We start from the raw sequence: 25,459 nt of genomic DNA, 5'->3' as shown, positions 1-25,459 counted from the left end.
ACTAAAAAGTCGATCCATCATAATTACATATTTGAAGGGCCCATTGGGCTAATCATATCTGTCATTTGGGCTCTTTCTTCGTGATACAGGATATCGTTTTACACTGCCGCCGCAGAGGATTTAGATCTCGACTTTATAACTAAAAGAAATTATTAGTTTGTCTTGTCTTGTTTCCAGAACAATCTTCAGCACTTCTCGAACCTCTCCTTCTTCTTCTGTCCTGCGGCGAAAAGGTGAGTTTCAAATCTTTTCGAAGGGATCTAATTCAATTTCAATTCAACTCCTCATTACCGATTTTTCAAATACGTTCTGCCTCTGAGATTTCAGATGAGTAGCCGATGGAATCGTACGATCTACGTTGGGAATCTCCCTGGAGATATTCGCATGCGTGAGCTTGAAGATCTCTTTTACAAGGTTTGCAATTTCCTCCTCTTTTTTTGTTAATTCGCTAATTTTTCTGATTTTGATCCGCGCTTATATTATATATATCTTCTTCGTTGCAGTACGGACCAATTGTGGACATTGACTTGAAGATTCCACCGAGACCCCCTGGTTATGCCTTTGTCGAGGTATTTAATTGTGATTCTTGATTTGTTTTATATTATTGTTGTTAACTGTCTGTCTGTAATGACTTAAGAGAGTCTGTTATTATTTGATGCAGTTCGAAGATCCTCGTGATGCAGACGATGCTATCTATGGCCGTGATGGATATGACTTTGCTGGCTGTCGACTTAGAGTTAGCCTACTGAACGCTTTTGATGTTTTGACTTGACTTAGTTTCTCTTATTTCTTTTCTAAAAGATGGTGTCTTTTTAGGTTGAGATTGCACATGGTGGTCGTAGAGGTTCATCATCAGTTGATAGGTACAGCAGCAGCTACAGTGGCAGCCGTGCACCTTCAAGACGCTCCGACTTTCGTGGTTTGTTAAGTTTTCTCCTTTGTGTTGTTTGCCGTTTGTTTTGTTAATAAGAAGTTTGTATTTGATGACTCACTTAATTTTATTTCGTAAAACATACAGTGCTTGTGACTGGATTACCGCCATCTGCTTCGTGGCAGGACCTGAAGGTAATGGATGGTACATAATCCTGTTTCTGGATGCTGTTCCTCTATTTCATGTTTGATTTATCTTTATTTGGTTTTTTTGGGGCCATTAGGATCACATGCGCAAAGCTGGAGATGTCTGCTTTTCTGAAGTTTTTCGTGACCGTGGAGGTTAGTTAGTTTAAATAAGCTTGTTATAGGTGTTTATGTTGGTTTTTAGGCATCTGAACCGGAGGACTCACGTTTAATATTATTTTTTGTAGGCATGTCTGGGGTTGTTGATTATAGCAACTATGATGATATGAAGTACGCGGTAAGTTGTATATCTTTACACCGCAAATGTTCCCAGCCTTATTCGTTTAACAGCTGCCAAGCTGAATTTGTCTTTCCAGAGGCCAATGTTGGATCTTTGACGTTCCTTTCAATATTTTTTTAACAGTTAAGGAAGCTCGATGACTCTGAATTTCGAAATGCTTTTTCTAAAGCTTACATACGGGTATGTTATATTTCTTATTTTGACTTTGTTATATCATTAGATGAATATGCAGTTACCTCAAAATTTACTGTTCAGGTGAGAGAATATGAGTCGAGGAGTGTGAGTCGCAGCCCGGATTATTCTAGAAGCAGGAGTCGGAGCCGTGGTCGAAGCTATAGCTATAGTAGCAGGAGCAGGAGGTCTGTTTATTTTTTTATTTTTATTTTCAATAAAACTAAGGCATAATTGAGATTGACTGCTCAAACTCATTTATGAAAATTAACTGACTTCTAAATGCAATGCAGTGTGTCACCTGCTAGATCCGTTACCCCGCGGTCACGGTCCCTTACTCGCTCTCGTTCGCCACATAGCTCTGTTTCTAGGTAGGACCTTTTGTTGTTTCCGAAAGTAGTTAAATTTGCTTGACCCTTTTAACCTGTCTAGCTATATGGTAGTGGGACTAGTTGATTGCCACTTGATATCCTAAGAACTATAATAGTTGATACTCAATCCTTGATGGCTGAAGTTATTTCATTGTTGTGACCTCGAGAGTTCCCTTTTCATTCCTTACAACTTGAATGTATTTTTTTACGTCTCGAGTTTTCAACGGAGCTGCTTGAGTGATTTTTAGCCAAATTACAGTTTTCTGAAATGACCAAACCAACACCAAGTCACGTCTTCTGAAATGATCTCTCGTGTCTTTTCTCTTCCCTCTCCTGGATGGTTTTCTTTATCTGTAGCTTTACTTCTCAACTTTTTCCAGCAACGGTGAATTTAATACGTATCAGTCTACACTATCTGACTTCTTCAGTTTTATAATTTAGAGAACACTTGCCTAGAAGTTTTCTTTTTGTAAAGATTTCTTTGCTGTTGGAAGGGCAACGATATGAATCTGGATTTCTGAGGCCTGTCCCTTGATCATTTACAGTGATTACAATTGTATTGCGTTGTTTGTTTTCTAGATCTGGCTCACTGCTGCGAGCTGGGGATTGGATCTTAGGGACTTGATGGGTCATCTAGATGGATTGTTGGAACAAAGCCGGATTAGCATGAACTTGAACTTCTATTTTTGGTCTGGTCTGGTACTCAGCGCGTGCTGTAGGATCTGATCACAGCGTTTTGGACTATGATACGCCAATATATTATCTGATTTGACAATGCTGTGTTGTGTTCTTTTTTAGGCCAGAACTTAAGTCCCGAGATCAGTTGGGAGATTGTTAGTGAATTGCTTTCTCATCCGACACTTACATGGGTTTTTTTTGTCCTGCTGCAGGTCGCCATCAAAATCAAGATCAAGATCCAATTCTCCTGTTTCACCCGTAAGTCTAAAAGCTGAGCCTTCTTTAATCCTCAATCCCTGGTGTATGTTTAAATAGCTGATCACGTCGTTTGTTTTTTGAGGAGTTTAGCGGGTCTAGGTCTCACTGTGTGCACAAACCATCTCTCCGAGTGTTTTGTTCTAGCAGTAATCTATCTTTGTTTCATCGTTTCTTCTTCAGTTAACGATGATACAAATTTTGTTTTACAGGTGAGATCTGATTGAAAAAAACTGGCTGTACCCGAATCAGTATCATGCTTCTCAGGGTCCACTGCTAATTGAATCTGATTCGGTCGGAGCTGAGTTTATTCTACTGGTCTTCTCGTATAGGAAGACCAAATATGTCTTTCTAGCTTTAGTTGTGAACATGGAATTGCTATGTTATTGTGTCATTAACAAGCCAGGAACTCTGTGTCGGCTGCATATTAGACGTTGTGTTGGGTGTTTTTTTTTCTTTCAGGTTTCTCCATACATATATTATTACATTACAACTATTATTGGACCTGTGGTGTCTTTTAAGATTCTCTTTAACTATGCTATTGTTTTTGGTTAAGATCACTAAAACTCGTGTGAAAGTAGAAATTGCCGCAAATCTGTTCGATTTAAGTCCCACACACTGACACAGAGTCGATCTCACCCAACATTCTTAGAAGAACAAACGTTTTACTGGAACACCGGGAACAAACGTTCCGTCACACCATTTACTGGAACACCGGGAAGATCAAACCTGATGAACGTGTCTTGGTTCTCTAACATCTTAATCTCCATTTGCCCTTTTGGTCCACTTTCTAGAAACGGGTTGTTGATTGCGTAAAACCCATCTGCACCCACCCACCAATCAACAACAAGAAACAAAAAAAAATGAGAACTTTGTCCGAAAAATCAGAAAAAGGAGGAAATTTTTTTTTTTTTTTTTGTCAATCAAATCCTATATATTAAGTTATCGGAAATAACTCTGTTCGATAGAGAACCATATAGGTACCAATGAGCTTACATGGAAAAAACAGAAACTTCGTGCTTTTGCATATTTCGCAAATTTATATGTACGGATATTATCCTCGTGATTTTTAGAATTTACAATTCCATATGGATTTTGAAATCACCTCTTCAATAACAACCCTTTCATACTAAAATTAGCAAATTTATCTCTAAAATGAGCAAAATTCTTCAATTCTGATGAAAAGGTCGGCCAATCTTCGATATTAGACGTCATCTTTAGGAGGTCTAAGCAATCCGTAGAAAAATGATTTTATCCAAGTCCATCTTTAGGAGAAAACTTTTTGATAAGTTAAAAAAGCAAAATGTAAGTGAGATCTTGGTTTGACAAAAAAAAAAAAAAAAAAAAGTGAGATCTTGAAGGTTGGTTACAAGATAATACGTGGAGATTGAGGTAAAGGATTACAGGGGCGACCATAGGGCTAGGTTGGTTTCTTCTCTCTTTCTCTCTCTGAGTTTTTATGAGAGGGAAGGAACAACAAGTGTACTAGTCTAGTTAAGTACTCGAGAAAAAACTAGTGGGATATGTGTCTTTTACATTTTTTGTTATTTTCAAACCAGTATAGTTAGACACGCGCAAATGGTTGTTTATAATTAAGAAAGTGAGTTGAAGAAAATTAGATTGAATATTATTTAACTCATTCATATCCAAAATAGTGGTCGAACAAATTGAATAATTTATTTCACTTGAGTCTACTCCGTCTGATGGCGAACCGCTGGTTCCCTGCGGACCAAATTTTCGGCCAAAATTCCACTTCAGCCGCGGCTGAAGGCAGTTCGTTTCGTCCCTCTCCCTTCCCCCCTGACCCTCCCGACCATTTCCCTCTCATATCCCTCTCTGAATTCCCCCCTCTTTCCCCTATCTCATCTTTCTCCTTGTCTCCTCAATCTCCTACTGCTCAATTCGAGCCGGAGAATGTCATTCTTGCTCTTCCTGCTCATCATAAGTCTACTCCAGTGGTTGTGTGTGCTCAGGCTCAAGCAATCCTCAACTCTTCCAACCAATCACTAAATCTAAATCCTAGATCTGAAACTCGAGCTACAATAACACCAGCTAAAACTGCAGCTCAGGCACAAACTGACGGTCTCCTGAGCCCTGTCCAACCAAAAATTACTCGTATGCTCCTTCCCACTCAGACAAGGTTATCCGCTGTCTCTTCCCAAACTGTTCCCCTGGCTCCGTCTACTACTCCTGTTGCTGTTAATACTGTTATCACTCCAATCCAAAGTACTTGTCCAACCATTGTTGTTCCTATCCCTCTTACCCATCCCTCCTCGCAACCTCCTCTCCTCCCTTCCCCCTCAAAGCAACCTCAGACTACCATCCCTCAGCAAACAGAAACTCCCCAGCCCCCCCATCTACCCAATCCTAAACCTCTTACTAGCACAACTGCTTCCACTCCATCTGTTACACTAGCTCAAAAGCTAAGGAAAGACGCGGATAGGAAGCTCACACGTCTTGCTCTTGCTTCTTATTCGGCTGATGGTATTCCTCGTATAGTCATCCCTGACTCGGATTTCATGAAGGAGCTGCAATTCATAAGGATTTTATAATTGGTCAGTTCAAAGGTCTACTCCCGACTTACAGACACATTCAAAGTGTACTCAGCCACATGTGGGGCAAAGGACAAAAACTGGAAGTACATTTGAACCACGCTAATAACTCAATGTTGGTACGTCTACCTAATGAATACATACGTACCAAAGTTCTGGAGAAAAAGGTGCGGTACATTGGCGAATGTATGTTTTTGGTGGCGCAATGGGACGCTTCTGGTGGTGTCAGTAGTGATCTAAACGCAGTGCCGATTTGGGCTCATCTAAAAGGAATGCCCTTTGACCTAATGCATCATAAGGGAATAAGCTTAGTGGCAGGGTTAGTTGGTGAGCCAAAGGAAATGGATGACTTCACTAAAAACCTGGTAAGTATTTCTGAAGCCCATGTAAAGGTTGAGAGAAACCTAAACTTACCTCTCCCTTCCTCAGTGGAGATAGTCCGTGATAGTGGAGAGGTTATCACAATTTCAGTTGAGTGTCCATGGATTCCACCCTCCTGCTCTCACTGCAAGCAAATAGGTCATGTCATCAAATTTTGTCCATCTGCTAAGCCATCATGGTTAGAAAATAAGTCAACTACTTCGAAGGAGAGTAAAGGTAAAGAGCAGACTAAGCAAGCTTATGTCCCGAAGGGCTCCAAAGAAAGTATACAAGTACCTTCCGAAGAGGGTCCTCAAGCTGGGCATGTTGCTGTCTGTACTGAGGCTCCTATTGGGTCTACTCAACCATCTCCTGTAATCGAACCTGCCCCAGAAACCTTACCACCAACTGAAAGTTCGCCTTCCCCCACTCCTATGGACTGCACGTCTCCATCCCGTAATCCCTCTCAGCTTGTCTTAGCTAACCCTTTCGCTGTACTATCCTCTTCTACTAACCCCCCTGCTGTAACCACTAACCCTCCACTAGTAACCCAACCTGTGTCCCCTCCTTCACATGCCATGACTCAACCATTGGTCATACCTTCATCTCCCGTGCCTAAACGTTCAACCACTTCTCCTCCACCTTCTTTAAACTCTTCTCTTCCACCTTCTGGGAAGAATCTCCTGTCAAAGGGAGAGACTTCTCACCTAGCCTAACCCTCTGATCCCATCCTGATGTATATAAAACCCTTTTTTTGGAACATCCGAGGACTTAATGACCCGGATAAGCATCGGCCTTTTGCATCCTGGCTTGCTTTTCATAAGCCTTCTTTTGGTGTTATTATAGAAACCCATATAAAGGAACCAAACCTGAACCGTATTCTGAACCTTACCTGCCCCGGCTGGCATTTTACATCCAATCATGCTGAAGAGGAAAGTGGGCGCATAGTGATCATCTGGAAGTCGCCAGTTACTGTCTCAGTCCTGCACCAATCAAGACATATGATAACTAGTGAAATAACAATTCAAGGCGGCCAGAGGTTCTTTTTCACTGCAGTCTACGCTCCTAACGCGAGTGAAGAACGCACTGACCTGTGGTGTGAACTTATTGGACTTCAACAAAGATTTCACTTTGATATTGTTCCTTGGATGGTGTGTCGGGATCTCAACCAAATAACTCAGCCTGGCGAGCACTCTAGTCCTATGGTTAACCACTTGACAACTAGAATGATTGAGCTGCGAGACTGCCTGTTACAGATGGAATTAGTTGTTTTGCGTTACCAAGGATCTCTATTTACCTGGTCAAACAAAAGTCCTGCCAACCCTATTTGTAAAAAACTGGATAGAGCCCTTGTTAACAATGTCTGGCTTACCTCGTACCCGAACAGCGTAGCCTCCTTCTTGGCCCCTGAACTTTCTGACCACTCCCCTTGTCTTATAGACCTTGATACAGCGCTTCCGCAAGCTGGCACAAAGCCTTTTAAATTCTTCAATTTCCTCACCTCCCACCCTCGCTTCCTAGAAACGATCGAAACTGCTTGGATTTTGGCTGGAAATTTATGTCACCTGGAAACATGTTTGTCAACCCTGTGTGCAAAGCAAAAAATGCTGAAAAGAGAGTTAAAAACACTATCAAGAGAGAACTACTCGGATATACAAAACCGAGTAAGAGAGACTAACCGTTTACTTCAAGTTGTGCAGGTACAAGCCTTGGCGAATCCAACTACAACTCTTTTCCAGTAGGAGCAAGATTTGCACTCCAAATGGGACCTGTTACGGAGAGTGGATGAAGCTTATTTTAAACAAAGATCCCGAATCAACTGGTTAAAGGAAGGAGACCTAAATACAACTTACTTCCATCGGATGACATGTATTAGGAATGCATTCAATGCAATCAGGTCTTTCTCTACTATAGCAGGCACTGTTGTTGATGATCCGCAGGAAATGGGAATGATGGCTGTTAGTCACTTCCAGCACATTTTGAGTCCAGCAGTCTTGCATCCTCTGGTTACCTCACTTACTTGGTGTCAAGACTTGATCAGTTATAGGTGCTCGCCTGAAACAAAGCAGTCAATGATCAGAATTCCATCTTCAGGGGAAATTACTAAAGTTATGTTTAAACTAAACGCTAATAAAGCTCCTGGACCTGACGGGTTTACTTCTGCTTTCTACAAGTCCGCTTGGGGGATCATTGGCCAAGAAACCATTTCGAGTATTCTTCAATTCTTCCACTCAGCTTTTCTTCCCAAAGCCACTAATGCCACTACTCTTGCGCTCATCCCTAAGCTACCAGGTGCCTCTCTTGTTTCAGAATTCAGGCCCATTTCCTGTCTTAACACGCTGTATAAAGTTATATCCAAGATACTTGTATCCCGTTTGAAGCCTATTCTTCCTGACCTGGTCCAAAAAAATCAAACTGCATTTATCAAAGGACGTTTATTGGTTGAGAATACTCTACTGGCTGCAGAATTGGTAAATGGCTATCATAAGCAGGTGGGACCAAAACGCATCACTATCAAAGTTGACATAGCCAAAGCTTTTGACACAATTAGATGGGAGTTCATTTTTAACTGCTTAAGGGGGATTGAGGTGCCAGAGCTTTACCTAAGATGGCTCAAGGCATGTGTCTGTACTCCTTCCTTCTCTGTGGGATTTAATGGCTCAGTCCATGGATACTTTAAAGGTCGCAGAGGGTTGAGGCAAGGGGATCCTTTATCTCCGTACCTCTTTGTACTGGCTATGAACTGTTTATCTGCAATGCTGGACAAGGTGGCTGAGGATGGAAGAATTAAATATCATCACAAATGCGCAGGGTTAAAGCTTACACACCTTTGCTTTGCTGATGACTTGCTGATATTTGTTGAAGGAATGGCGCTCTCAGTTCAGAATGTTCTCCAGATTCTTAAAGAATTTGAAGATGCATCCGGTCTCGCCATAAGCCTCCCCAAAACGAGCTTCTATACTTCAGGTCTCTCTCAACTGGAAATAGATCAAATTAAAGTCAACTCTGGGATAAGTCATGGCCAGCTTCCAATTAGATACTTAGGAGTGCCTTTGTGCACCAAGAAGCTTACTCTGCTAGATTGTGCTCCCCTAATTCAAAAAGTTAAGAATACCTTCAACGGGTGGTCAACAAAAACCCTCTCCTTTGCTGGTCGCCTCCAATTGCTTAACACAGTTATAGCGGGTATCACAAACTTTTGGTGTTCGGCCCTGATTCTTCCCAAGAGATGCATAGACATATTGAACTCTCTTTCAGGAGCTTTCCTCTGGAAGGGGACAACAGAAGGGCATCACTCTGCTCGTGTGGCATGGGCTGACGTTACAACTGAAAAGAGACATGGAGGATTAGGCATATGGGATTTGAAAGAATGGAATAAAGCGTGCTTACTCAAACTTATCTGGCTTCTCTTTTTTAGGTCAGGTTCGGTATGGGTAGCTTGGTTCAAGATTTCTGTCCTCTCTGGGAGCTTGAGCAACTTCTGGACCCGAAAGCCAAGCACTCGTCTCTCCTGGTTGACAAACAAACTGTTAAAGGTTGTAGAAGAAGCTTATCCATGGATAAAAATGCAAGTGGGGAATGGGAACAACTGCAAATTTTGGACTGATCATTGGTGCAGTTTGGGTCGTATGACAACTTACCTGCAAAATGATGGCTACTTGGGCATTACTAAAGGTGCGACTATCGCTACTCTCTGGCGACAAGGAGGTTGGAGGATCCCACCAGCTGGTCAGTTTGGGAGATCATATCTCGGAGATGTAATTTCACTCCCAAACGTTCATGGACGCACACGACTCAAAGCTTACAAACCTTCAGAGGTTCAACAACAGCAAAAAAATTACTTTTACTAGCTTGGTAGGCCACGATCTACTCTCTCTGCATTGAAAGAAATCATCGGATTCATCGGAATAGCTTCAAACCGGCAAACCTACTTTTAAGCCAGATCGACCGTTTAGTGAGGAACAAGGCACTCAGTTTCCGTGACTCCAACGCAGCTCTCTCGTCTGATTTGCTAGCTTTTTGGTTTCGAGGTGATACATGACCTTACTGGTGGCTAAACCTAATCTCTCTCAACAAAGAAGAAGACAAAGCAGATCGATGAAATCTAAGAAGACTATCGGGTGGGTGAAGAAGGGTTAATGCCAACCGTTTCTTTCCTGGTCCGATTCTAACTGGTTCGGTTCACTACTTGGTTTATTTTGGTTCCTTTTAAACTTGGGTCTAACTAGTTTTATTCTATTCGGGCTTTATTCTTGGGCTTGGGCCCTGTAAACATTTTCATTTCCCTTTTCATTTTAATTTAAATATCCTTTAACAAAAAAAAAAAAAAAAAAAAAAAAAAAAAAACAAAATTGAATAATTTTGTTGGCTGAATAGTTTTTTCCAATCTCTTTAATATTTTTAATGCAAATGGTGAAAATTGGTTGAATATTTTTTTCAACATATTCAATCTCTTCAACCTTGCAACCATTTGCTTTTGTCACAATAACTTTCTTACGTTTTACTTTAGAGTTTTTTTTGCACCCACCCCTACTTTATCTAGAAAATATTGCAAAATTGACCCTAATAATAGTACAGGTAGCTCAGTCTATTGTAACTGGGCCTGGGTCTTCTAACATAGGCCTAGGCTATCAGATAACGGGCGAAGATAACCCGACCCGAAATTAATTCACTCCCTCTCTCCCAAAGAAGCATCATCGGTGCTAAATCCTCTGGTTTCCTTTCTCCAGCCAGTCCCATTCTCGCGAGCTTCCGTCTTCAGTAGCTCTTCTTCTTCCACCATGGCCTCTTGCTTACAAGCATCCATGAATTCTTTAATTCCACGCTCTTCTTCTTTTTCTTCTCACCCTCCTTTATCTTTGAATTCGCCTGGAAGAAGAAACTTGAAGACCTTTCGCTATGCCTTTCGCGCCAGAGCCTCTGCAAAGATCCCTATGCCTCCGATAAATCCCAAGGATCCATTTCTCTCAACTCTCGCTTCCGTCGCCGCGAATTCTCCAGAGAAACTTTTCAATCGGCCGGTGAACTCTGATGTGCCGCCGTATCTTGACATCTTTGACTCCCCTCAGCTCATGTCTTCTCCTGCTCAGGTGAACAATCCTTGATTTTGGAATTTATTAGTTAGATATACCAAATTTTGACTAAGCAATACTGTGATTTGATAAGTTTTGATAGTCGCTGCATCATTGATACACACTGCTTTTCAAATCCGCTGTTGGTTAAAATTATTAGGTTGAAAGATCAGTGGCTTACAACGAGCACAGACCGAGAACTCCTCCGCCAGACTTACCCTCTATGCTTCTTGACGGAAGAATCGTTTACATTGGAATGCCTGTGAGTTCTTTCAGTTCTGGGATTCTGATGGAGTTTTGGTAGTGAGGACTGCGTAGACTGATGTTTGTGATGCTTACTGGTTTTTGTTTCAGCTTGTGCCTGCTGTGACAGAGCTTGTTGTCGCAGAGCTAATGTATCTTCAGTGGCTTGATCCCAAGGAACCCATCTACATTTATATCAATTCCACAGGGACCACTCGTGATGATGGCGAGACGGTGAGCTTTGAACACTTTTTTTAATCATCTAGACCCATTTTTTTTCATTTTTTCTAATATCAGTGAACAATGGTAACTAAACAGGTTGGCATGGAATCGGAAGGTTTTGCTATCTATGATTCTTTGATGCAACTTAAGAATGAGGTAATTGTTTATCTACGAGTAATCTTCTCGTGAAATGCAAACATATAAGTAATAAGTGATGAATAGAGGAAACTCCTCAGGCTACTCGAGTAATTATCGAGATAAGCACTTTATCTTCTCCCAAGTGTTTTCCGTGTGATCCAGGTTGGTTTTTTTTACTGTTGCAGGTACATACAGTCTGTGTGGGAGCAGCCATAGGTCAGGCATGTCTTTTACTTTCAGCGGGTACAAAGGGTAAACGGTTTATGATGCCGCATGCAAAAGGTAAACATTTTGGTCAACTGTGTGTGGTTCACTCGTGATAATCAAAGCCTCTCAAAAAAATTTGATTTAATATGTTGCAGCAATGATCCAGCAACCTCGTGTACCTTCTTCTGGGTTGATGCCTGCCAGTGATGTCCTGATTCGTGCCAAAGAGGTTTGATCTTCCCTCTGCACACTCTGTCCTAGGAACTTAATTTTGAGCTTCTCGCTGTGTTTGTTTATACATTCATCCCTGATATTTTATTTAATTTGGAAACGAATTTCTCACTTAAGCATTTGGCACGGAATTTTATTAACCTTGAGGTGTAGAAACTGAGTTTGATTATCCCACATTCCTGATTTGCAATTGCAGGTTATAACAAACAGGGATATACTTGTGGAACTACTATCAAAGCACACTGGGAATGTGAGTGCAGAAAGTTTCTTTCACTTAATAATTTTGTGTGGAGAAATTCATGGCTGATTAATAACATTCTTATATATGTAATTAGTCCGTGGAGACTGTAGCTAACGTGATGAGAAGGCCATATTACATGGATGCCCCAAAAGCTCAAGAATTTGGAGTCATTGACAAGGTAAGTTCGGGAACTGTAACATGTGATACCGATTTTCTTATGCACATACTAAGAGATTGAGTTAATTTATCGTCATTAAGATAAGTAATCTTCCCAGTCAAGGTTTCCACTCTGCCGTTTTTTTGATGTTAGCCTGGGCTAAAGATAAATATCAAACTGTTAATGTTTTATGGAATGTTATATTGCTTACACGTATTCCTCCAAATTTGAGACCTTAGTTTTGGAAAACTTTTTCATTTGTCTGTTTCCTCAGGGTTTAAGGTTCATCGAAGATATATGAGAATTATTATTGCATGGGTCTATAATTTCCAAGTTTCCTGTTTGACGTCTGTTGTTTTTTGATCAAAAAAAATCTGTGTTCTCGTAAATATTTATCATTAAAGATGATCTCATCATTGGGTCTCTGTTGCATTATAACGAAACTGTGAAACAATTTTCACCAGATTCTTTGGCGCGGTCAAGAAAAGATTATTGCGGATGTGGTTCCTTCAGACGAATTCGACAAGAATGCGGGGATTAGAAGTGTAGAACAAGTCTAGTTTCAAGTTCTCTTGCCTCAAATCACTGTAAGTGACATGCTTAACTTATCCATAATCATGAATATATTAAGAACGAGAGAATATTCTGTGGTTGGTAATGATTCTTATTCATGGAAATCCATGTAAATCACCTGCATATCACTTGAATGAAAACTTGAAAATCTTATCGATTAGACTTATCGTGGTACAGTATGATATTTATTAGCTTGAAATCTCCTCATTTGCAGGGGTGTCATGGAGAAGAACAAATAGACTGACCAAAATTCACATCGGCCGTGACAGCCTTGTTTCAAATCACTTGGTAAATGTGAATCATGGGATTAGGAGAATCATACTAAAAGGATCTTGAAATATTATGATAAAATTGTAATGTGTTTGTTCGTTAGCCAAAGTAAATCAATACAATCTATTAACTCTCTTTTTACCCCCATTTGATTTCAGTATTAAACAGTTTCATACACTTTTATTTTGGTCAGCTTTTTTAAATTCTGCAATATCAATTTGGCCAGGTTGAATAGCAATGGCAAATGGGACTCGCTAGACAAGAGTCATCAAGTGAAGTGATCTTCCAACAGTCAAGTTAGACGTATATAAAATAATCCAACAGTCCACATAACTTAGTGAATGAACATAACAAATTTCGTAGCCAGAAGAACCAACTTACATGGAGCTTTGTAATATACGGAAATAAAATCAAAAAGCTCCGATGCCGGGAATCGAACCCGGGTCTCCTGGGTGAAAGCCAGATATCCTAACCGCTGGACGACATCGGAATTGTTGATAGTCATTTCGTTTGACGTTATTTAATCGTACGATATGTTACTAAAATAAAATAAAGACGTTTCTTCGCCCAAAAGCCAAACTCTCGGTATTAGTTAATAGTTAGCTCTTGCTTGTGAGATCTCTGTCTGTCTGCTTAATATTATCTCTACTGACTCATCATCATTAACTCAGGGAGGCTCTTTGAAAGATGGCAACAGAGGATACGAGCTTTGAGGAAGAAAGGAAGCTTGAATTACTACGCCTAAGTCCCCTTTTATTTACACTCTTCTTTTCTCCTATTTAGATTATAGAAAAGTTCAAGTTGTAGTCTCAGCTTTTAAATTTGGAACCCCTTCAAAGTGGTTATAATAGATATCAGCTTGACACTATTTGCCTTTTTCTTATTAGTTAGTTTATGTGTATTTGCTTTGATAATGCACTTGCATTCAAAAAAACATTGTGAAAATGGATTTTAATCATTGGTTTATTAGTAGCTACATTTATTCAAAACATGTGTTGCTACTTGCTAGGTTTTATGCAGTATAGTAATTTACTTATGAGTTTATAAATATTAATGATGGATGATTAATATACTTGAACTAGAAGTTCTCCTTATGGAACTCAAACTTGGTTGTAGTTTTCCTAGAGAAATCTTGAGCCAGTCTCTTTAACTCTCCTATGATGCATGTATTACCACAGTAGAAAACCCCTACAAACATAATAAAAAAAAAAGTGTAAAATCAATTACTAAAAAGATTTATATTATAGTTTATGGAATTGGTGTGATAGTGACGACATACCAACTCGTTGATTGACGTGGTTGACAGCGACATGCTTGAAGACGCTACGCCAATCGGGTCGAGCGAAATGGGTTCGAACCCGAGTGCCCGATACGATGTCAATGCCGCTCTTGGCGTGGTGCAATGACTGCAACATCGTGATTAGTGCAGACCTCGCGTCTCCTTCCTCATACACGCTCGTGCAGTAGTTATGTAGTTCAATCATCCCCTCACTATCATACTCAGCTACCTCGTTCATGACCTCACTGAACCATTCCAATGATCCCTGCTCTCTTGTAACCCAATAGAAATAAGCTCGTTTTGTGGCAACGTAGTTTTTAATAGGGACATTGTGGTTAGTGCCTTGTTCGATGGATTTCTGGTTCTTGATGTTGTTAAGGACGTCCCTGATTATACTGATTAATGGTGTCGCTCCGATCCCTAGACCTACCAGAAGCAATACATCGTAGTTCCGGTAATCTTGTGCCGGTGCACCATATGGACCATCGATCAACAGCCTCGGAAACCTTTCCATGTAAATTGATCATATAGTCAACTAGTTTTTTTATTTCTTTGTGAACTTTGTACTTCTTTCACATGCTTTGTTTTCAAAACAGAATTACGCAAATAATAAATCAAATACCTGGTTATATTATTGGCTTGACCTATGTCAGCTATGAAGAGGCCACTTTGACTTGTTGAGGGAAGTTGACAAACCTATGGTTTTTGTAAATTAAATAATCAAAACATGCTATAATGCTTATTCAAGTGTATGTATCATCAATTTTCATACATGTTAAAACTAACCTTCGAAAATAAGGATTTGAGTTGCGATGTCCAGTCTCCGAGCGTACGGATATGAATGCTGAGGTAATCGTCTCCGGAAGCAGAAGTAATTGAAAACGGATGCCTAAACAAATTAAAAAGAGGTTATGTTACCAAAAATAATGAAGTTTAAATCTTATGATAATAACTGTTTGGATTTGGTATTTGTTAATTACCATTGTAGTGGTGAGACGTCAGAACAGTTCACATATATGTACTGCCCACTTGTGTACTTGAACCCTTTAGGCTTCGACATGTAAAGTGAAAGTACATTTCCTGGATATACTGCAACCTGAAACTTATGTTAATTTAATTTTTTGTAGGATGCATTCGGATTTAAAGTATTTTTATTACTAGAGTTCCTATAGAACTTCACATTTGCATTTTCGATATAGTGAAAACTTATATTCTGAACAGATATAGAGATACCTTTAAGATCTTTACAGCCTTGGCACCTGGTCTAAATGCACGAATCAATCGTCCGGATGCATATAGTACTACGGGAACAGCCAGATACATCCACGTCTGTTCCAATGTTTTATTACAAACGATCGATGCTTTCATTAAAAGAATATATTATGATTTTTTTAGTCTAATTTTCTGAAAAATTCGATGATTAATCACGAGGCAAAAAAAAAAAGAGGATATTTAATTACGTACCGTCTTGTGGTACCATTCCGTGGAGAGATAAACAAAGTAGCCATGCACGATTAGAAGCACATAAACGATGACAAAGAAATGGTGGGAGTACCAAAACGCATTGAAACCAGTCAACCGTTTCAAAGATTTTGGTAGGTTGGCCCGGTTGCGTCTGAACCACGACTGCGCCAAGACGTAGGCCACTACCATTAGAACCACCATAATGATACCGGTCCACCCATCAGTCCCTTTCATGAACCACCCGTAATTATCAGGCCTCTCGTCTCCGAAAAACTTTTTCACTGGCTCAAACTCTACACTTTTTGCATGCAGCAAACGTGGGAAATCACATGCCAGGTGAGATATGGCGTGTAAGCCTATTCCAACCGCGATCCCAAACGCAATAACCTGCTTGGATCAAAATAATTAAGCAAAACCAAATTTTTATGATCTTATTTTTTTTTTTATATGATAATATATATAATTTACCTTATGGAAATTGATATTGTCATCAAATGGAACAACGGACCCAAGCTTGGACTTGGTCCTTAGCCAAGTGATAGTGTTCCTACAAACAGGCAAGAGAATAAGAGCCATGTTGAATTTCAAGGTCTCTGCACTGCCTTTGGCCACGGAAACACAATAGCCCAGCACCTCAAACACGGTTCTACGTCGATACTGTAGAAAATTCCAAGTGAAGAGAGCCATGCAAATGGATATCCACAAAGTTATCACCCAAATCCTTTTCCAATTTTCCATGAAGAAGTAAGATAAATTCCTAGCAAATCTTTTCACGGGGTTCCGATCTTTAGTTGGTATTAGCTTCTGGCTCAACATCTTGTTGAGTGCACGTTTGTTCGCGGAAGATGGACTGTTGTTTGATTGGCTAGGAACTTGGAGAAGCAACGTTTCCAAGTTGTGTAACTGCAAATAAACCATTGCTCAATAGTTTTGAACGCATTAAAATAACAAATTTTTTGAATATTGTTTTTCAGGATTTAACCTGTTTAAGAAAGAAAAAAAGAAATCAAGTGCAACCATTAAGTAGATAACGCGAACCTCAATATATCCAACGTTGTCGCGATCGAGTTCTTCCATGATCAAGGCAGCATATTCATCTACTTTTTCCTTGATCTTTGATAGTTTGTTAGCCGAAGCACTTAAAGCAATTATCTACACAGTTAAGCCAAACCAAAACTTAATTTTAATTATTTTTTTATTAATAGAGAAATTGAGATCAATATATATAGTAAGGAAATCGCTATTAATAATTTATCCTTCACCTCCTTAACCTCGTCTCCCGTTATACGTCCGTCCAAATTCTTGTCCACCCTGATTAACATAAACACAAAGAAATAACTAAAGTAATCCTATTAATTACAATATTGTATAACAAATGATAATCAATGCATTATATAAAGTTCCTATAAAAAATAAAAAACTATATACATATATATACTTACATATCAAAAAAGATTTGCAGCCTAGCGTCAAAACTATTGCCTGTGATCTGCTCCCAGAATTCGAATAATTCAGTTTTGGTGATTGACGATGAAGTAGTCCCTCTCCTTCGGACCAACGCCTCATAAAGCTCGTTCACAAATTCGCTAGATTCAACCATTCCTATTAAATTGATTTTTTTTTATAAAGTACGTTATAAATAAATAAAAATGTTAAAAATAAAAAAGCTGAGCATTGCAGTCATGAGATTACCAAACAAACAAACAAAAATTAACTTAAAAATGAAACAATTTTTTTTTACCTATGCAATGTCCAAATTTGGATTTAGGGAGCCTCCCATCAATGGCTAACTCATCGAATCTCTTACCAACGTCCTCCCAGCCTCTGCCAACAGCGTCGTTTTTGGCGATGAACCTCAAACCTCGAAGAGCAAACATAGCACCGGACGACTTACTACGGTCGAGCCGTGGTGAAGCAAACGACAGTGACTTAACCATCGTTTTTAGCTTCCCTGAAAGAACTGAACGAAGTGTCGCCTTGGCCTTCAACGTGCTGATGCTTTCGTCTCGCACTTGGAGTGTGATCTCAACGTAGTCCTCATCAGGATTACCTGAACCAGTGGCTTTGCATCGGGAAATTTTGTTTTTCTCTCCTTCTGACCAAGACTCCATTTCTTCGTCCATCTTCCTTCTTGCATTCGCCACACTTACATTATCCACGCTGTTTTGTATTTGTATTAATGCAAACTCAAGTCATCAACCAACGGATTTTAATGACCATAATAACCTTTGACAATTTCGAGTTTATCATAACTTATATGATGTATAAACAAAAGTATATTTTAGTTTCTGTCTCAATTATATTCATACATGTACACATGGATGGAACAAAAGAAAACCACATATATATTGGTATTTACTGTACCGCGTACTTTGTAGACGGATTAGACTTCCATTATATTGATTATTCCATATATCCAACAGAGATCAAATTAATAATAGTAAAATGTTTATATCGTGCGAACGTATTAAAATAGAGTTTTGTTTTTCTTGGCTAGACCATGGATGAGGTGGGTTTACATGGGTTCATATTCGAAGTTCTGCATTTTGGCTCGCTTTTCTAGAATCCGTAATATTATTATTCATGTAATTTACGAAAATAAACAGACAAGTACAGTACTATGCCATACATAGTATTTATTCGTATTTTAAACAATTTTATTTATTTATTTATTGAAAAAGCCAACATGTAATATGGTCAATAATTTAGTTTTGAAAGTGAGAAGCCAAAAAAACTAGGGCCGCCATTAGGGTTGGTTTGCTGTTTTATTGTTATCCTTTTCTTATTGTACTTTGATTCCAATTAAAATACAAACACTAAGAGTAGTTAGAAAAATTAATATATCTCAGTATATTAATTATGTATGGAGTGGTTAAGCAATCAATAGCCATGTTCTTCCAAAATTACACCTCATCGCATGCATATGCATTAGTTTTGGCATTACACTAAATTCATTAATAACAAAAGAAAAATATCTTTACTGTAATGAACTTTTTTCCTATGAGTTTTTCACCACATAGGATTCTTCAAATTCTATAAGCTAAAATAATTTTATATAATAAAAAAAACTTTCGGATAACTACTATAAAAAAAAGTGAAGAAGTCATGGAACTTTCGAGAGGTTTTGGGATGATGATTTGATGTGACGTGTCCCTCTGGTATTGGGTACTTTACGTGTGAAAAAAGTAAGGAGCGCGCCAACACAAATTATGTAATTAAGCTTACGTGTCAAGCAATAATTGGAGAGGATACTCTACCAGGATAAATACGAATCGTCGTGCTTAAGCTGCAGCGCATATAAATAGATTACGAGCTTTCATATTCTTCTGTACGCAAGCAAACCCTAATCGAAGTAGAGTTCTCAACAACGAAAGATGATTCTTATGAAGAACAACAGAACGAATATGACGAACAAAGCTCTCGTGTATTTGGTTTTTCTGACTGGTAAAAAAATCTCACATCTTTCGGAATTTGTGTTTCTAATTTTGTTTATGCGATAAAGTGCTTGAATTGTTTTTGTGAATATTGTAGCAGCTTTGATGTCAAGTGTGGCAGTAGAAGGCGAAGAGCAGAAACTCGGGACGGTGATAGGGATCGATCTCGGGACTACGTATTCATGTGTTGGTGTTTATCATAACAAACACGTTGAAATCATAGCAAACGATCAGGGAAACAGAATTACACCATCATGGGTTGCGTTTACTGATACCGAACGTCTCATCGGAGAAGCTGCTAAGAATCAAGCGGCCAAGAACCCTGAGCGGACCGTCTTCGACCCGAAACGTCTGATGGGAAGAAAGTAAGGGTTTAGTTTCTTAGTGTATACGTCTAGTCTATATATAATTTTGAGCTTTTGCTTATGTTTTTTTGGTGTTGTGTTACAGATTTGATGATCCTGATGTACAAAGGGATATCAAATTCTTGCCATACAAGGTTGTGAACAAAGATGGAAAGCCTTATATTCAGGTAAAGGTTAAAGGTGAGGATAAAGTCTTTAGCCCTGAGGAGATTAGCGCTATGATCCTAACTAAGATGAAGGAGACAGCTGAAGCTTTCTTGGGAAAGAAGATTAAAGATGCTGTCATCACGGTTCCAGGTATGAGTCATATATACACTTCTTTAACTATGTAGATGCTTAATGGTAACACTAGACAGATAGAACTAGTCTATTATTCAAGAAAAATTGACAATATAATGCCTTGAATGTGTTTATGATCATATGGAATTGTGGTGCTTCTTGGTTGTTTTGCAGCGTATTTTAATGATGCGCAGAGGCAAGCCACAAAGGATGCGGGAGCGATTGCGGGGCTTAACGTGGTTCGTATAATCAATGAGCCAACAGGTGCAGCCATAGCTTATGGTTTAGACAAGAAAGATGGGGAGTCAAACATTCTCGTATATGATCTTGGAGGAGGAACATTCGATGTTAGTATCCTTACCATAGACAATGGAGTCTTTGAAGTCTTATCCACAAGTGGAGACACTCACCTTGGTGGAGAAGATTTTGACCACAGAGTGCTGGACTACTTCATCAAACTGGTCAAGAAGAAGTATAACAAAGACATAAGCAAGGATCACAAAGCCCTTGGTAAACTTAGGCGTGAATGTGAGCTTGCGAAACGAGCTTTGAGCAACCAGCACCAAGTCCGTGTTGAAATCGAGTCACTCTTTGATGGAGTTGATTTCTCTGAGCCTTTAACAAAAGCGAGATTCGAGGAACTCAACATGGATTTATTCAAGAAGACGCTGGAGCCAGTGAAGAAGGCTCTTGAAGATGCGGGGTTGAAGAAATCCCAAATCGACGAGATTGTTCTTGTTGGAGGAAGCACTCGAATCCCAAAAATCCAGCAGTTGTTAAAGGATTTCTTTGACGGCAAGGAACCTAACAAAGGGACTAACCCTGATGAGGCTGTGGCCTATGGCGCTGCGGTCCAAGGTGGAGTGTTAAGTGGTGAAGGTGGAGAAGAAACACAAAGTAAGTGACTTTTGTAACTCTCTTTATGACCATCAACCGTGTGTTCTTGTTAGACATTGTTTTTGAGTTGCAAAATACCTAATTTTACTGAAAACAGATATCTTGCTGCTTGATGTTTCACCTTTGAGCCTCGGTATTGAAACTGTGGGAGGCGTGATGACAAACATCATTCCAAGGAACACGGCGATCCCAACGAGAAAGTCTAAAGTGTTCACGACTTATGAAGATCAGCAAACTACTGTGAGCATCAAAGTCTATGAAGGCGAGAGAAGCATGACTAAAGATAACCGCGAGCTCGGAAAATTCGATCTCACTGGCATTCTTCCTGCACCCAGGTAAACTCTGATTCAAGCTTGGCTACTAAACCATTAGGTTATAGTTTCTTTCTTGGTTTACTTAAGACGCAAGGAACACACACGTTTTTCCAGGGGAGTGCCACAGATTGAGGTGACATTCGAAGTGGACGCAAATGGAATTCTGCAGGTGAAGGCCGAAGACAAAGTTGCAAAGGCGTCACAATCGATTACAATAACGAACGATAAAGGTCGTTTGACTGAAGAAGAGATTGAGAAAATGGTTAGAGAAGCAGAGGAGTTTGCTGAGGAAGATAGGATTGTGAGGGAGAAGATTGATGCGAGGAACAAGCTTGAAACGTATGTGTACAACATGAAGAGTACAGTGGAAGATAAAGAGAAGCTTGCGGAGAAGATAAGTGATGAAGATAAAGAGAAGATGGAAGAGGTTTTGAAGGAGACGTTGGAGTGGTTAGATGAGAATGTGAATGCAAAGAAGGAAGATTACGATGAGAAAATGAAGGAGGTGGAGTCGGTTTGTAATCCGGTTATCAAGTCGGCTTACGAGAAAACCGGTGAAGAGAGTAAAGACGACGATGAAGATGATCTTCATGAGTTATAGAGTTCAGGTGATTGTAGATTGTTTGAGTCGGTTATTGACTGGTTTAGAGCAATTGGATTTGCAGTTGTTGGTTATTTCGTCTTTTTCTGTTCTCTTAAATTTTTTTAAGGATCGCTAGATATGTAAAAAGTTGACACTAATATCTTAGATTTTGAGAAAGTTTTATCATTCTACAAAGAGATGGTATTGGGCTAGTAACTGAACTTTTTGGAAGCTTTTACAACCGGTGAAAGATTTCTTTAGAAGGAAGAATGTTCCTTTTGTCATTCCTGAAAATTGCTTCGACTACTCAGGCTTTGAATATCACCAAGTAAGGCTTCTTACTAGTAACAAGTCTTTTTGTGATTACATTGTTCTTAGACGAATATATGGTGGACCTTTCCCACGGAACAGAGAATATACAGAGCACTATCTATTCAACAGCTAGTGATTAGAAAAAGCATAAGTGTTCAATACATTCATTAGAAGAAAACAAAGAAACCAAACACAGAATACACACAGGATAAAACTTGATCTCTCTCTCAGGTTCTTCACATGATTCATCAAAAGAAAAACATAGAAGAGCAGTAGTAGTTAAACCTAAGAAATTATAACATAAAGCAATCAGAAGTCGAAATCACCACCCATGTCACCCATATCACCCATATCAGCAATGTCAGAAACAGCTTCACCAACAAGCAACCCACCCAACAAACCAGCTCCAAGCCCAAGACCTAGTCCCATTCCAGCCTTACCACTCTTCTTCGGTTTCTGCGGTTTACCATAAGCCTGTTGTTGCGGGTACCCGTACGGACCCTGAGGCGGATACCCTTGCTGTTGCGGGTAACCGTATGGACCATGTGGCGGATATCCACCCTGTTGCGGTGGCGGATACCCCGGGTAACCTCCTTGCTGCGGGTAAGCACCAGGTGGCGGATAACCACCGGGTCCAGCTGCTGGCGGATACCCAGCTTGTTGCGGATATCCATACACACCACCGTGCTTATCGTCATGACCCGGTGGTGGATACCCGGAAGAAGAACCAGCGGGTGGAGGAGGGTATGCAACCGGAGCACCAGATCCAGGCGGGTAAGCGGTAACGGGTTGATCCATGGTTTTGTGATCCAGAGCCGATGGAACAGGAGCGTGAGGAGCACTCGAAGATCCAAAAGTGTATTTCTCACCAAACTTGAAGGAGAATTTGAGAGATCCTTTAGTCTTACCGTTAGGCAACCTCACGGCGTACGTAACCGTCTTCTCCTCGTCGCCTTTGTTCTGATCCAAAAGCTCCTTCACCGGAACGCTGACCTCACCGACGGGTTTATCACCGGCGATGGGACGATCAGCCACGATCTGGAAGACAAGAGTGAGGCGATTCTCACGGGCAGCAGCGTCGTCGACGGTGAGCTTCATCTGGTGTTTCCATTTAGGTTTGGTGCCGCAGTCTTTGTCAACCTTGGTCTTCTGCTTGGTTCTTGCGTCACCGTTGATTGAAACGACGGCGTAGAGGTCTTGTTTACCGATCAATTGAATGTCTTTTAGATCCTCCGCGGATATAATCGTCAGATCTAACGACCTACACTCCATGATTTACTCCGATCGAGATTAACGAACGAATGAAACAAGAATTGAACTTTTTTTCGGGAAAAATCGATTTAAGCAGATTTCAAGAGATTATAACTTTTTTTTTATGATGAGGAAAATAATAGTGAGAGGGCTGAAAGGGTGTATTTATGCATTTATGTTAAAGTCGGTTTAAAGAAATAAAGAGGATTTTTTTTTTTTTTTATACACGGGACAGACACGCACGAGAGGCTTTTTTCCTTTTTGTGAAGGACGCGTTTTTTTTTTTTTTTTTTTTTTTTATTTATTTCCTTTTTATTAATAATATAGTTTTTTTCTTTCTTCCTAATATTAGTTTCTTCTTATCTGAAGTTTAATTATCTAGCTATTTTTTAACAAATTATAGTTTGACTCTAAGAACAAAAACTTGATAAACCAAGATATGTCTAAAGCATTTTGTCGATAATGGCAATCTAAACGTTAGATAATGGCAATATAAACGTTTTCAAGATATAAACGTTAGACTTATTAAATAGATATGCTCTATCTCTACCATCATAAGCTCCTCATGTAATCGTGTACTTCCCTATTTTGGGCTCATTAAATATACCGGTAACTATTTAAAAAATATATATATATATATAACGTTTTCAAGACTGCCTCAAAAATGGTTAAGGCAATCAGTTTCTGAAATTTGAAATGATGAAGCCCGTATAACAAAAAAAAAATGATGATACTATTATTTGTTTTCTATACGCGCGTGCATGATATTTGTGCTGATACACAGTTTGTTAGATTCAGTATCTAAATTTGGATTTTAAGTTTTGGCTTAGACTTATTTGCATTGAAGAAACAATAATTCCCCGGGTACGTAACCACGATCAACCCACCGTTGTGCCCCCATTGACAACGTAAGCAGGTACGTAAATAACAACTAAACAAGGCATGATATACTCGGGGAGTTAGACTTGGTATTGTTTGATGTTGATATTAAAATAAAGCAAGCAGGTACGTCAATTTCACTTTTTAAGTATAACAAAAAGAAAAAAGGGTATTAAGGAAATAACAGGCATAGCAAAACTAATTAACTTGTAACTAGTAATAATATTGTATTTTAATAGTAGTTAAATCAGTGATGATAACTTTTACATTGAATTAGAGTTTCAACTTTGAACGAAATAACTAATCGGTGGTACGTTAAAAGAAACACTAATGACGGTAACTGACTAACTGGTAAGTTAATAAAAATGTACTTTGCTAACTTAAAACTTGGAAACATGCATGAATTATCTCCTCCTCAATAATTTTCTATGATAAGCAAGAAGGTGGAAAAAAACGAAGAGAAAATTAGAAGGAATTCGAATATTTTGAAAAGAAGACATAATCTCAAGCATCTTTCTTGATTCTTGGTATCTCCTTCAATAGTCAAGAAGAGCAATACGCGTGGAATAACCCATACGTTTACTACTATATTTGCTTACTCTCCAAGGGGATTGGTTCTCAGTTTTCTCGATTGAATCGACTTTTTTAATTCAACGATAGCCTCACCTCGCGTGGCCCTGACGCACTATCCATATTCTTTGCAACTTTATTCTCCTTCACGGGACATTTAAGTGAAACCCCAAAAACACACGTTATTATATTGGAAGCCCACCAATTCACATATTTTGATATCTAAACAAATCACAAAAAAAAAAAAAATCGCTGATTTTTCTTCTAGTTACATGTCATGATCACCCAACTACTTGAAAAGTCAAGAAACTCATCAGTCATCATCAACTCAAAATTTATAATTTGTGTAAGCAAAAAGTTATTCAGTGATAATTAAAGATCCAACAATCATTTATCACACGATCATATTTCATAGTATGTTGTTAGAGTCATCCAGATTTAGATTAACATACAAAATACGTAGTTACGTCAATCTGCAATATCTAGGAAGATGATAAACACCTCCCAGTTTGAAAGGATTGTCAAAGATGATAAACACCTCCCATGTGGCCATATCTTTACGTTATAAGAAAAACAATATACTATCTTTCCTAAAATTATCAATCATATACGGTTTCTAATTACTAGCAAATAGCAACAATGATACCAAAGAAAAGAAGCAAATAGCAACAAATACATCAAACAACAAATCATTTATATCGTTCGTTTTGCAGTCGAAAATAATCAACACAACC

At 39.2% G+C, this 25,459-nt stretch overlaps 5 protein-coding genes, 2 long non-coding RNA genes and 1 other non-coding gene across 17 annotated transcripts; 4 read left to right on the top strand and 4 right to left on the bottom strand.

Moving 5' to 3' along the window:
- The first annotated feature begins 111 nt into the window (after positions 1-111).
- On the top strand, positions 112-3,398 carry LOC104739501 (serine/arginine-rich splicing factor SR30). Of its 8 annotated transcripts, none has more exons than XR_760004.3 (14): positions 121-233; positions 328-414; positions 504-569; positions 662-736; positions 817-919; positions 1,019-1,065; positions 1,155-1,212; positions 1,305-1,354; positions 1,481-1,537; positions 1,613-1,716; positions 1,822-1,899; positions 2,479-2,593; positions 2,790-2,835; positions 3,045-3,398. XR_760004.3 is itself a non-coding variant. In XM_010459879.2 (13 exons), the coding sequence occupies exons 2-13, from the start codon at positions 328-330 to the stop codon at positions 3,057-3,059; spliced, it is 786 nt and encodes a 261-aa protein (XP_010458181.1). In that variant the 5' UTR covers positions 121-233; the 3' UTR covers positions 3,060-3,398. The 8 variants fall into 8 exon arrangements, 2 of the variants coding, with proteins under 2 accessions (XP_010458181.1, XP_087340445.1); XR_760005.3 differs by having other exon boundaries at positions 2,479-2,598; XR_015579989.1 differs by having other exon boundaries at positions 130-233; positions 817-923.
- A 1,822-nt stretch (positions 3,399-5,220) lies between these two features.
- Positions 5,221-9,758, bottom strand: LOC109128885 (uncharacterized). Its single transcript, XR_015579990.1, has 13 exons — positions 9,386-9,758; positions 8,860-9,255; positions 8,573-8,722; positions 8,348-8,495; positions 7,890-8,140; positions 7,598-7,799; positions 7,424-7,513; positions 7,117-7,330; positions 6,836-6,991; positions 6,042-6,727; positions 5,799-5,889; positions 5,533-5,668; positions 5,221-5,360 (listed from the first exon to the last, which is right to left on the bottom strand). It is a non-coding gene; the product is annotated as an uncharacterized LOC109128885 (long non-coding RNA).
- A 579-nt stretch (positions 9,759-10,337) lies between these two features.
- Positions 10,338-13,275, top strand: LOC104739499 (ATP-dependent Clp protease proteolytic subunit-related protein 3, chloroplastic). Its single transcript, XM_010459876.3, has 10 exons — positions 10,338-10,834; positions 10,977-11,078; positions 11,171-11,293; positions 11,378-11,437; positions 11,605-11,701; positions 11,782-11,855; positions 12,054-12,107; positions 12,193-12,276; positions 12,720-12,842; positions 13,043-13,275. Exons 1-9 carry the CDS (start codon positions 10,526-10,528, stop codon positions 12,813-12,815), a joined length of 999 nt encoding a protein of 332 aa, XP_010458178.1. The 5' UTR covers positions 10,338-10,525; the 3' UTR covers positions 12,816-12,842; positions 13,043-13,275.
- Positions 13,276-13,324: 49 nt separating this feature from the next.
- LOC147927800 (uncharacterized) lies at positions 13,325-14,087 on the top strand. Its single transcript, XR_015579986.1, has 2 exons — positions 13,325-13,683; positions 13,770-14,087. It is a non-coding gene; the product is annotated as an uncharacterized LOC147927800 (long non-coding RNA).
- Positions 13,517-13,588, bottom strand: TRNAE-UUC (transfer RNA glutamic acid (anticodon UUC)). Its single transcript has one exon. It is a non-coding gene; the product is annotated as a tRNA-Glu (tRNA).
- Positions 14,023-18,208, bottom strand: LOC104739498 (respiratory burst oxidase homolog protein B-like). Of its 2 annotated transcripts, none has more exons than XR_015579985.1 (12): positions 17,583-18,156; positions 17,284-17,443; positions 17,104-17,152; positions 16,880-16,993; positions 16,310-16,744; positions 15,842-16,228; positions 15,611-15,706; positions 15,358-15,466; positions 15,164-15,266; positions 15,000-15,073; positions 14,378-14,883; positions 14,023-14,286 (listed from the first exon to the last, which is right to left on the bottom strand). XR_015579985.1 is itself a non-coding variant. In XM_010459875.3 (12 exons), the coding sequence occupies exons 1-12, from the start codon at positions 17,962-17,964 to the stop codon at positions 14,177-14,179; spliced, it is 2,532 nt and encodes an 843-aa protein (XP_010458177.2). In that variant the 5' UTR covers positions 17,965-18,208; the 3' UTR covers positions 14,023-14,176. The 2 variants fall into 2 exon arrangements, 1 of the variants encoding a protein (XP_010458177.2); XM_010459875.3 differs by having other exon boundaries at positions 15,358-15,473; positions 17,583-18,208.
- A 936-nt stretch (positions 18,209-19,144) lies between these two features.
- Positions 19,145-21,908, top strand: LOC104739497 (heat shock 70 kDa protein BIP3). Of its 2 annotated transcripts, none has more exons than XM_087484317.1 (6): positions 19,145-19,285; positions 19,373-19,640; positions 19,726-19,937; positions 20,094-20,816; positions 20,914-21,151; positions 21,245-21,908. In XM_087484317.1, the coding sequence occupies exons 1-6, from the start codon at positions 19,216-19,218 to the stop codon at positions 21,729-21,731; spliced, it is 1,998 nt and encodes a 665-aa protein (XP_087340443.1). In that variant the 5' UTR covers positions 19,145-19,215; the 3' UTR covers positions 21,732-21,908. The 2 variants fall into 2 exon arrangements, with proteins under 2 accessions (XP_087340443.1, XP_010458176.2); XM_010459874.2 differs by having other exon boundaries at positions 19,155-19,285; positions 19,376-19,640.
- A 236-nt stretch (positions 21,909-22,144) lies between these two features.
- On the bottom strand, positions 22,145-23,507 carry LOC104739496 (protein SRC2 homolog). Its single transcript, XM_010459872.3, has one exon. The coding sequence runs from the start codon at positions 23,295-23,297 to the stop codon at positions 22,335-22,337; it is 963 nt and encodes a 320-aa protein (XP_010458174.1). The 5' UTR covers positions 23,298-23,507; the 3' UTR covers positions 22,145-22,334.
- Positions 23,508-25,459: the final 1,952 nt, after the last annotated feature.

Source organism: Camelina sativa, chromosome 14 (genome assembly GCF_030686135.1).
Source record: "Camelina sativa cultivar CO46 ecotype springtype chromosome 14, ASM3068613v1".
NCBI lineage: Eukaryota > Viridiplantae > Streptophyta > Magnoliopsida > Brassicales > Brassicaceae > Camelina > Camelina sativa.
Note: the sequence above shows the minus strand (reverse complement) of the source record. Positions and strands in the feature narration are given on the sequence as shown.

Coding starts and splice junctions, on each gene's coding strand:
- LOC104739501 (XM_010459879.2), top strand. CDS start 328: ATGAGTAGCCGATGGAATCGTACGATCTACGTTGGGAATCTCCCTGGA. Junction 415..503: donor TTGAAGATCTCTTTTACAAG/GTTTGCAATTTC, acceptor TCTTCGTTGCAG/TACGGACCAATTGTGGACAT. Junction 1,900..2,789: donor CCACATAGCTCTGTTTCTAG/GTAGGACCTTTT, acceptor GTCCTGCTGCAG/GTCGCCATCAAAATCAAGAT.
- LOC104739499 (XM_010459876.3), top strand. CDS start 10,526: ATGGCCTCTTGCTTACAAGCATCCATGAATTCTTTAATTCCACGCTCT. Junction 11,079..11,170: donor TCGTTTACATTGGAATGCCT/GTGAGTTCTTTC, acceptor TTTTTGTTTCAG/CTTGTGCCTGCTGTGACAGA. Junction 11,856..12,053: donor TCCTGATTCGTGCCAAAGAG/GTTTGATCTTCC, acceptor TTGCAATTGCAG/GTTATAACAAACAGGGATAT.
- LOC104739498 (XM_010459875.3), bottom strand. CDS start 17,964: ATGGACGAAGAAATGGAGTCTTGGTCAGAAGGAGAGAAAAACAAAATT. Junction 17,444..17,582: donor CAAATTTGGACATTGCATAG/GTAAAAAAAAAT, acceptor TCAATTTAATAG/GAATGGTTGAATCTAGCGAA. Junction 15,074..15,163: donor TCAAATCCTTATTTTCGAAG/GTTAGTTTTAAC, acceptor CAAAAACCATAG/GTTTGTCAACTTCCCTCAAC.
- LOC104739497 (XM_087484317.1), top strand. CDS start 19,216: ATGATTCTTATGAAGAACAACAGAACGAATATGACGAACAAAGCTCTC. Junction 19,286..19,372: donor GTATTTGGTTTTTCTGACTG/GTAAAAAAATCT, acceptor TGAATATTGTAG/CAGCTTTGATGTCAAGTGTG. Junction 19,641..19,725: donor AAACGTCTGATGGGAAGAAA/GTAAGGGTTTAG, acceptor GTTGTGTTACAG/ATTTGATGATCCTGATGTAC.
- LOC104739496 (XM_010459872.3), bottom strand. CDS start 23,297: ATGGAGTGTAGGTCGTTAGATCTGACGATTATATCCGCGGAGGATCTA.